Raw genomic sequence first — 11159 nt, forward strand, 5'->3', positions numbered from 1 at the left:
CATTAACAGATCACACATTTCTCAAATTTTATGTCACATTAGTAAGTTTACTTTAAAAATGTAAGCCCTAAATAGCTGGTGCTTAAGGAGTCTTTTGGCCTCTTTTATGAGGATATTTGCAATTTCCTGATGTAAAATCCATTGGCAGCAAGCAACTAGTCAAAAAGTAACAGAAATTTTTAACAGAAGTCTTGTTAGCAGTAGTGCTTGAAGGTTAAAGCCTGAAAGCAAAATGAGGCTCTTCAATGATTACCTTTTGTGTCCTTAAAACAAGAAATGTTAGGGCCTAGCTACTCTGATACAGGACTTGGCTGTAGTGGTGCACCTTCCCACTGCCTGTCTCCGGCATCATATGTCACGTGTTGTATGGAAAACAAGAAGAGAATGCATCAGCCAATTAATGAAGCAAGAATTTTTTTTTTAACTTAAACCGTTATTGGAAACAAAGTCAAACAAGTGATTCTTCTCCTGATGAATTCTTAAACAAAGGCAGCATTGACACATGCTGAAATGCCAGGAGCAGAATTCATGCCGTCTGAGTGCACTCTAATGCTGGATTCATAATTGCCTGTTCTACTGGGCAGTTTTTGCAAGCAGCCGTTTCTCAGAGAACTGGGCTGCTTTAGATCTGTTTCATCTCACAGTGCCCTTGCACAGTTGTATCACTATGTAGAAACTGAGGGTTTTTTCTAACTGTAGCATTTTGCATTTCACAAGTGCTGATTTCACTGAACAACAAAAACGTGTTAATTTTCACTTCTTGTTTGATTGGTTTCACTAGCCACAACGTATTTATTTTGTTGCTTTTTTTTTCCTAGCGGGCTTTTGTTTGTCTCATTTCCTTGTCAGTTTTAAAAATAAATAAATAAACAAACTGTATTGTAGACCCAGGCTTACCTTTCCCAGAATAGTGTTGTAAATTAGATGTCATCATATGTTGAGTGCCTGAATAATTAGCTTGGGTCAGCTTGGGTCTGTGAGCCTAAACCTACAGCGTTGGAAGCGCATTCTGTAGTGATCCTGGAGCTGGAATGCCAAGTGGAACCACGTGCTCTCCACAGAGACCTCGTGCATTTTCTCCTGCAGAAAACTAACTAGAAGAGGGGCCCTATGACACTTTTTAGGAGATTTTTTCTGAGAATAAATGGTGAAGAACAGCCTGTTGTACAGGTACGCTGCATTTTCTGTTTATTGTATTCAGCTCTTTACTCTGAGGGCTTTTCTGAAAGCTCTGAGGAGCAAAGCAGCAAGGTTACTCTGGCTCAGCAGCGGGATCTTCAGTTGTGAGACTTGGGTTTTTTAAGTTCTAAAACATGTATTTTTGTTCATAGAAGCAACTAAGATAGTGGAGGAACTGCCGATTTTTGGACAGTGAATGACAGTTTTTAAAACTGACACATTTATTTAAGATGCGGTTTTTGATGGAGTGAAGAGTATTATCAAAGGATTTCTGTTAGTTTATTTTTTATTTTTTTCATGAACAAAAAAAAAACCAGGGTGGAAGAATTCTGCGGTACAGACCGAAACAAGAAACATCAGTTCCATGACTGTGGTTTCTCCACAGCTCTCTTCCTTTCCTTGATGTCAGGTCTTTCTGTTGCAGGGTGAGCTACTCAGAAGAGATTAGGCTTTTTGGTTTTGTGTGTGTGGGGGGAGGGAAATACACAAATATTTTAATTACCTGTGGCAAACTAAGGTCGTTCCATTATCGCAATAATAACAAGCTGATTTGCCACCAAATTTATTTTAGACTGAACAGTTGTTCAGCAGGAAGAGGTAAAAACTCCATGTGTCTATTTTATGCGGGAACATCTTGTATGTTCTCGTCTGTTGCATAGAAGAAATATTGCAGGGACCTGTACTTACTTAAATAGCACTTCACAAAGTCTCAGAACAGTTTCTGAATGCAAAATTAAGTACGAAGCAGTATGAAGTATAAGTATGAAGGCAATTAGGTAATATCTGTATTTTGCAAATGGGAGTGATAATATAGTTCAGGGAGATTGACTGCACAAGACCACATTGAACCCTTACTAAAAACAGAAATAATGACTCGCAGACCCAGATTCCTAAGGCTGTGCTTACCTCTCAATACAATTGGTTTCAGTCACTTCAGCCTACATGATTTGGCTGCAAGAGTAGAGAAGTTATAATGTACACGCTGGTTAAATTATTCCATTACCCTGCTACCTCTGCTTGATTTTTCACTGCACTGATCTATGCTCACGTGTTAGTACTTTATTGACATTCTAAATAGAGTTGTGCCTGAATTTCTTCTAAATCAGATTATTAAAGTGGAATGGAGAGTTGATGTGAGTAGGTGATGATATTCGACATCAAACTGTTGTTAGTAGAAAATATTTGAATTTTAACTTCCAAATCTGTTCGTTTGATTTGGGGACCTTGGTCTTTTTCTACAGGCAAGCATTTATCACAGTTGTAGGTCAGGTACTCAAGAATATCGGGTCAGCACAGAATAAACTTAGCCAACATGCTGGGTCGTGCTTTGTTGTAGCCAGCAGCATTCTTGACAGTTACTGTGAGTACCACTTGTAAGCCAGGTCTTTGGTCAGCATTTGCCTGGGTGCGCTGTCTTTTTGCCAGCACTTCTAGCCACTTAAGGCAGCATCTGTTCTTGAAATGAAAAAATACTTGTGTGAAAGTCTGTTCTTTTTCTTTTCTTATTTTTAAGAAAGTCGCTATGCAACAATATTAGTAAATAAATACATTGTTTTTCCTGCATGATCTCTCAGAAGCAGTGTGTAAATGTTCAGATATAGTACAAAACCTTTTTGTTTACTTATTATTTGATTATTCCCAATGCTTAGCGATAACAGTAATAGGGCTCTTCACATGCAAAACCTTTCAGGTTGAGATTTGCAAAGTCCCAGTGTTCTTGCCAAATTTACTTCTTTAAAAGGCATTCTTGCTTGCTGCTGGTAGCGCAAGCCCACATTTGACTCTGTGCCAGTCCTTTCCCATATTTTTTTCGCTGTAGGGCAACTTTTGAATATAAACAGTCTTAAACTTACTTGATTTATTGTGAAGATTTACCTTTCTCATATGGCTTCTTGGTGTAACACCTGGAGACGCTTGCCTTTCCTGGTTTTAAACATTTTGTCGTGTAAACTTACTCAGAAGATTGGAGTTATCGTGTATTATTGATCATATTTAAAATACGCAGCATGACCGGAGCTGCTTGCAGGGTTTTAAATTGGCAAACAACTTCCTTACTGAAAGGAAAGTATCTTTCTTCCCGTGAGAAAGCTATTCTATCTAAGATGTTTTCTTATTTTGCACTCTGTTTTGTTACTAGATTGGTCTAAGATAGGGTGTTCTGTGATAGTGCAGCATATTAAAGAACGATTAGTGCCTCTGCTGCACTTGCAGATGGCCACGAACAATTAAAAAGATATATATTTAAGTGATTTCACTTTCTGATAAGGCCTTTTGTGGTGAAGGCCGTGTGTGCTCTGGTGTGCTCCCGAGTGCAGACTGGGAGCTCGGAGAGAAGGTCACTCAGTTTCTGCAGTCAGGGGGGTGATTTTGGTGCAGGTTGGTACGGAACTCTGAGGACTTCTCAGGTGAAGGGAGTGTGTGGTGAATAGGTAATAGTACCCAATACTGTAGTCATTTCACTGAAGAAGGACTTAATTTGTTTGGAAGTAACTTAACTCACATCTGAAAGGTAACTGTTCTCCTGTCCTGCTGGAGAACTCCTTAAATACATTTCTGGTGTTTTTTGTGTAATACAGCTTGAAAGCAACTGATGATCAGTTGCAGAATTTGTTGACGCACCTTTGGGCTTTTTTTGTACAGCTTTTATGCTTGCCTCTAGCAAATTACTTGCATGCAGTATTTTATTTGTTTCAAGTTTGGTGCTTACGGCTTTAGCGTGAAACCTAGCTATAGACTGTAAAACTCTTCCTTGAGCAGCTTGCTTATGCTTGTGGCGGTAACCTTTCTGCAGGGGATTGTGCTGTTTATTTACGAAATTCCATTTTCCAATTTTAAAAAGAATATTTTATTAAGAGAGTCTTCTTTTTGCCAATTAGGTCAAAGTCCTAAAATTTTAAGACCTAAACCACATGGTTTAGAGCGAACTGATTCACAAACCATAGGTGACTTTACTGCAAGAAGAAAGGGTATGTACTTTAGCACTGTATGTTTATGGAGCTTTATAAAAATAAGACAAAAATTAAAGGAACTGTTATTTTATATCTCTCTCCTATAGTCTTTTTACTTCTATTATAATCTAAGATCATGGGTGCATATACCTTGCTGAGCAAAAGATGTCCTGTATAGGAAAGTCAAAGCTTTCTCTTGTAAAGAGCGCATGAATGCGTTGTTTTGGCATTAACATAGATACTAAGTCTCTTAAATTTTAGTTATTCGTATTCTGGATTTACTTTTTTATTTCCTTAGAAATATGTATTACTCACCTGGAAGTTGCTTGAAATATCTTTCATTAGGAAATGGTTGTGAATTCACAGTTTACTTGGGTCACTTGCTGTTGGATAAGGATTGAAGTAAGGCAAAAAGCTGTTCCCGTGACCTTATATTAATGCAGAGATTTACGTATGAAACTACATGAATATCGCAATTAGTCTGGGCGTTATTTAGGCTGTTGAGTTGGCTCTTCATGTGGTCACGTGTAGTAGAGCAAATAATAGATAACGTTAAAAATCTCATAAAAGTTTTGCTGAACAGTACCTTTCATTATTCAAGCCCATTGCAACTGGATGAACCATTGCTTCTATTCTCAGAGGGCTTTGCACAAGGTCCTTACTCTTTCTGCTGGAGTGGTACCTTGGTCACAGATTATACCTGCCATTTAGCTTCTGCCCTCCACAGAGGGCTGTGGCCAAACTGATAATTATTGTCGCTCAGTCTTCAGTGTCATCTCACCTATGTAAAGTTCAGCTCTGCCACCCTGTCTCCTGCGATACCTGGCACCTTGACATAGGTGTGTTGTCGGTCCTCTTCAGAGGCTGTGGTGACAGGTCTTATATGAGCAAGTAGAAGTGGCAGAATTACTGGATCAGGCTTGATGTGCTTTGAGTAATTATGATTCTCTAATTAAAGGGGAAAACTGTTAGGGATGCTGAAGACTGATACTTAACCAGAAAATGTGAATCATGCATCCTTATGTTTGATATATAATATAGCTGACTCCACGATGAACTCTGTCTGAAGAGAGAGCATCACGAAAGTGTCATGAGTGCAGTTCTGTTTGTTCCTTGCAAGATGACCACACTGATTAAGCAACTGATTTCTGTCAGTTCCTCATGTGGTCTCTTAAGACAGCTTTTACTCTGCATGCCTGACATTTGATCTTGGTGAATTTGTTAACACGCCGCAAGCAGATGATTTGAGGGGTGGGTGGTGGGGCTGGATGTTACTGAAATGACACTGCATTTCATTTTCTTAAAACAGTTTTTAAGAAGGTAGAAGTTCAGATTACAACTATGACAATAGTTTGTGTAATATTTTTCTCTGTAAAGTCTCATGATCTTCCTTTAATAGATATATATTCTTGGCTAGGAAGGGGTGAATTGTAGATGTTGGAGGGAGGGATGGTGTTTCTCACTAATACTCAACTTGTGGTTCTGTTCTGAAAATGGAGCTTAAAAATGGCACGTTAGCTGTCTCTGGTGGCACCAGCATGCTGCTGCTCTGCTCTCTAGTTGATGATCCCTGAAGCAAGCCAAGCACCTTTAGGCATTGCAACTAGCTACTGGCTCATCTCTCCATTTTGCAAACTTAATCATAGTTGAATATTTTGCTCATACTTTGAGCTGTGAAACCTAATCCGTAAGGAGACTTGTGCAGTGAGGGCAGAGTTTGCATAGTAATAATAGTCCACAAGCCAATAAAAACATACGGAGTTGGCAATGCTTGCATTTTAAGGCTGAAACTGTCAGTCATCCCTATCTGCGCTTATCAGTTCAGCAAGTCCCCGTGCCACGGAACTTGATGCCATTTTCAGTCTCTTTTCGAAATAGAATTACTATGTACTTGTCTATGTTGCAAAATTCTTAAATTGTGTTTTTTTAAAGTACTGTTGTGATTCTGTAACTGGAAAGCGTAAAACATAAGTTATTATGTCATAGCTTTGTGAGAATGAAAGTGTCTCTTTTTAACTAGTGTTTACTGTTTAATAAACAGTATTTCTTTTTGGCATTAGAAACTTGAAAAGCTATTAAATTTAAGTTTGCTTAAGAACGTTCTATGCTTGTGTTCTTATGTAGCAAAACCAGCTCCACTAGAAATAAAACCTTTGCCTGAATGGGAAGAATTACAAGCCCCAGTTAGGTCTCCTATCACCAGAAGCTTTGCACGAGAGTAAGTTTCCTAGCTTTTCTTCATTTGGATAGTTTCTGTTGACTGTAGCATTAATAATGTGTATATACATCTGTGTTGTATTTTCAGCCTATGTAATACAGATTGAAGTTTCCTCTTGAACTGTGTGTATGCATATGCATGCATTAAGACAAAAGTATGTCAATATTAATTCTTATGTTGTAATAATATATGTAAAGGACTGTATATCCAAACTATGAGACGCTCTAGTAATCTTGAATGAAGATTCCAGCTCTAACGTGCTTATTTCTGTTGTTTACCAGGAGGTTTAAGATATTCAAGATGTATTGTTTGTAAAATAATTCCTGGTAATTAGCTCCTCCAGGTTTCCCATGTCTCCCAGACCGGATTCAGTTCATAGCACAACTTCCAGCAGTGACTCGCACGACAGTGAAGAGAATTATGTATCCATGAATCCAAATCAGTCCACTGAAGACCCAGTATGTAACATCTACGTCTTAACTACTCTCTTCCTGTGCAGTCCTTACTTTTAAATCATGCAAACACAAATCCTTCCACTCAACATCACCTTCATTTGTACTTCTAGATCAAAATTGGAAAAGAATAAAATTATTCCTCTACTGCAATTGTAATTTTGATTTCACTAAGGAAGATATGAGCATAGTCATGTAGAGACTGTGGTTAGCGTATGTTTGCGCTCTGCAAAATAGATCAGCAGATTACTTATTTTTCTTTTTCGTAGAAACTGTCTTGTCTTCAGTAGATAGTTCTAGACCATGCAGCAGTTCAATATCAGGACATGAAGGAAAATGTGCTATCATAGGTCCTCTGAGACAGGCCTAGAACCTTTATTGAAAGGACATGTGAGAAACGTGGAGGATCCAGGGCAGGGAGAGGGGACGTTTGATACGTTGCTTATTTTTCCCCTTTTGGGTAGAACTTTTTTGGATGGTGATGTCTCAAATATTTAGCATCTATTGAAGAGCTAGGTAAGAGAAGTTACTGATATGCTGTGGATTTTTGCTTTAGTTTTCTTCAGGAGAGAGTATGAGAAAATACAAAAATTCTGAAGTCAAAGGATAGCAGTAAACCCAGGCCTAAAATGAAATACAATCCTTAATACCCTTGAAACACTGGGGGAAAATCTGCACTTGTACCTCAGTTTTTAGTTCACAGTAGTTTTAGTGTGATTAACGTGTTTTTGCTGCTTGGATTTCTTAGTAGAGAATCTGTTTTTCATCTTTAAAGCCGTATCAAGCTGTGGTTTCCAAATCTTCTTTGAGGCAGAACCTGCTTACCTCTGTTTTTGTTCTTTTCGTTGCTCTGCTGCCTTATATGGCATGTGCTATCCCATGTCACTTAACCCTTGTCTCTTGGCAGTGCTGCTTGCTACCCTATTCCCTTCTGTCCCAGATACCCTCCCTGGTCTCCTCCAGTCTCCTTCCCCTCGTGCTCTGTAGCTGCCTATGGATGACACCTTTTACGACCCCCAGAGTGAGCCCCTCCTGCTGGTTTCTTTGTGGCACTTGTGACTCTGACTCGGTGCGAGCTTGCGAGCCAGAAAGTCCTGGCTCGCGCTTTGCTCAATGTCTCTCTGACCTGTCAGCAGCACAGGTGCGCTTCCTAGGTGAAGTGCACTTCAGCAGTGGGGAGCCAGTGATGTAAAAACTTTGCTCCTCATAGAGTACTGTGCGAGAGGCACTGGTAAGTAATCAGTCACATCCCCTTATACAGATGCAAGAGATGTCCTGTTTTGCAAAGGTTTGGAATCGCCTCCTACCCCCAGTAGAATTGCAGCATTGCAATTAGGAGTGGGGATTTCTGCTGATTCTTACAAGGAGTGCTAAGGTGGTGCTTTTAGTATTGCGGCTGAGACAGCCTATCATTAGTATCCTTCTGTTTGCTTGCACCATTTATTTTCCAGGGTTGTTCTACAGATTTTCTTTCATCTTCATTTAAGTGTATTTTACGTTTGATTTCTTATACCTACATTCTACCTGTTTAGTTTGCTTGAGATAAGAAGATGTTTAATGACTAAGAGCTTTTTTTTTTTGTAATTTGTGCTGGAAACCTTAACACAGATGCCGCTTTTTGTGTTAAATATGAAGAAATATATTTAGAGAATCTGGGCAACAAAAACTTGGCCTGTTGTTTGTTTGTCATTGTTACCACTTAATACGTTGGATGATACAGACGTAATGTATAACAGCATGGATTTTAAGAGTCCAGCCTGTTTAGCTCTAACCAATAAAATATTTTATTTCCTAGAGAACCTGAATGTTTCCAGGTATCCCAAGGCCTTTGTTTTAAAATATGCGTAGACTATTCAGAATTTTTTTTTTTTTTTTTTTTTTTTTTGCTTCAGCTATATCTTAGTGAGAACTCCATACTTTTAAAATCCTTTTCTGTCATCAGCATTGAATCATCACTTGGACATGTTGCACTTCTGTTTTATTTAATAAAATCAGCAATGTTCTGCTCTCTCCTTCAAGTTGCTGTCAGCCTTACCCTTCTGTCTGTCCTTCTGCCTTCCTCTTCATTTTTTGCTGACTGCTGCCCTCTGTCTTCCTTTTTTTCTTTATCTTTTAGAGAAGAGTCCTTCTATTGTACTGTTCCTATAACACCTGTTAAGAGGGAGGGATCAGGCTGGGAGAGGACAGAGGAGGTGAGGTTGTATAAGTCTGGGCTAATTGAAATGTAGGTATATGCAATACGACTTCAGTTTAGGCAGTCCTGCACAAATTATCCAAAGTGATAATCTTTTAGTTTTATTAACTTGAATAATACCTTTTGGTTTTAAGCTTAATTACGATAGCTTTCATTGAAATTGAAAAGTTGTGTTTGAAGCTTTGCTACTGTGAAAGGCTGAAGTTCTTCTAAGATACCTAACAGCAATTTTAAGTTTTTCTTTCTTTTAATTGTAGTTAAGAAATGTTAAACTTGAGATGTGAAACACCAAAGCAATTCATTATTACCTCATGGTATGAAAGGGGTATTAGGTGGAAGGTACAGATTGATTTGGTGACAATCTTAACTTTGGGGGGGCGGCTTTTGGTTTCCTTCCGTCCACTCCCTTTGGCTTTTGATTTTGTCCCAAGCTCAAGATTGTTTCATTTTTGTTTAATTTGACTATATCCACTTGTTGCATAACGTCAACAAAACTTGCATGGCTTATCTGGTCGTAAAAACTCAGTTCTTTAACCTTCAGTGTTTTGACAGTTAATAATAAGCATATTTGACAGTTTGGGTTGTTACTGTGTACATTCGCAGCTGAAGTTCTTTATGTTACAATTTCAGAATTTGTTCGGTAGCAACAGTCTTGATGGAGGAAGCAGCCCCATGGTAAAACCTAAAGGAGATAAGCAAGTAGAATATCTAGATCTGGACCTAGATTCAGGAAAATCTACCCCGCCTCGTAAGGTAAGCACGTCCTGACTTTTCGAATGATCGGCACAAACAGCTTGGGATTTCCTTACAAGTAGCTGCTGGGAAAGAGCCTCCAGCCGTATCACCCCATGTAGTTTGTCCTAAGGTGAATCAGAGGGGCTCTGTCACACTCTCCAGAGAAGCCTGTGCTTGTTCTTTATTTGTTTGGGATATGTACTTAATTTTCTAATGAATAAATTATTAGTTTAACTTAATTTTTTCATTCTCTCTTGCCTTTATCCAGAAGAAGAGCAGCGGTTCAGGCAGCAGTGTGGCAGATGAAAGAGTTGATTATGTTGTAGTTGACCAGCAGAAAACACTTGCACTGAAGAGCACACGAGAGGCATGGACTGATGGGCGACAGTCTACAGAATCAGAAACACCCACAAAAAGCGTGAAGTGAAAACACTGCTTATTCTTCAAAGAACGGAAAGGAATGAATTTTGAAGATTTAAAGAACCATAATGGCCCTGTTGCTTGACTGTTCGGTATTCACTGGTGTGTGAATAGGTTTTTGACCGAGTAGGATGGAAGCCAAAGGACACTTCATAAGCATCAGAGGAGTTTAAGATCATAAATTGGCTATGTGGTCTCCGGAAAATTTGCAACCTGTAAATAACGTGTAAAATAGTACCACTTTGCTTTCAGAAAACCTCTCGTTCTGTAGTTAACACGTCTGTAGTATTACCATGTTTATGCACTTTTTCAGTTACAATGTTGGTTCAGGTATTCCCAGTTAGTGTACCTTAATGCCTAATTCATTTGCAGAATTTTTTTCCTTACACTACTATTCTTTACGATTCTAGGTTAATTAAGCTACGTGTAGATATGGAAATGAATATTTGAACTTCATTTTAACAACTTAAAATCAATTTTTTGCAGAAATGCTTTCACAATAGAATAATCTACTTGAAGTGTCAAGAGGTAACCGTTAGTTACGTACTTGTTTATATTTAATACATGCAAAAGATTATTTGGAAGTCTGCAGGTTACCTTCCTAACAAAAATTGCTGTGATTTAATAATAATGAACTATACTGGGTTTAGACCTACAATACTGGCTTATATGTTAGTTGTTAGCGGTGGAACTTCTATTGTATTTTATTAATGACAGTGTTCTGTGTTTGATAGGTGAAGATTCTGCAGGGTGGGATCTCACACTTTTTAAGACTGAGTAATTAAATATCACGTAAGCCTGCAAACCACTGATGGCATGCAGTAATATTGTGATCTCACACTTATTAACAAGAAATAACCTTTATATTATTTACAGAAGGTAGAGTATATAAATCAGGTACGTACCAAGCACTACTGTGCTAACACACTGATCAGGTTTAGACAGTGAGCTTTAGTTTTGTACTGTTTAGAAGTTCTAATGTCAGTTTTCAGTTCAAGATTAACGGGACAGTT

The 11159-nt window shown here is 38.5% G+C and overlaps 1 protein-coding gene across 2 annotated transcripts in view; it reads left to right on the plus strand.

Annotated features, from left to right (window-relative positions):
• GAB1 (GRB2 associated binding protein 1) overlaps positions 1-10153 on the plus strand; it is a gene marked incomplete at both ends in the record, with an annotated part of 95153 nt that extends 85000 nt beyond the window's left edge. Inside the window, 5 exons of one of the 2 annotated variants that reach the window (XM_079534387.1) lie at positions 4056-4145; positions 6252-6345; positions 6680-6803; positions 9622-9744; positions 9995-10153. In XM_079534387.1, coding sequence (XP_079390513.1) covers positions 4056-4145; positions 6252-6345; positions 6680-6803; positions 9622-9744; positions 9995-10153 — 590 coding nt within the window. The remainder of the gene's footprint in view (positions 1-4055; positions 4146-6251; positions 6346-6679; positions 6804-9621; positions 9745-9994) is intronic. The other variant, XM_079534388.1, reaches the window with a different exon arrangement.
• Positions 10154-11159: the final 1006 nt, after the last annotated feature.

This window comes from Tetrao urogallus (assembly GCF_951394365.1).
Source record: "Tetrao urogallus genome assembly, chromosome: 4".
Taxonomy (NCBI): Eukaryota; Metazoa; Chordata; class Aves; order Galliformes; family Phasianidae; genus Tetrao; species Tetrao urogallus.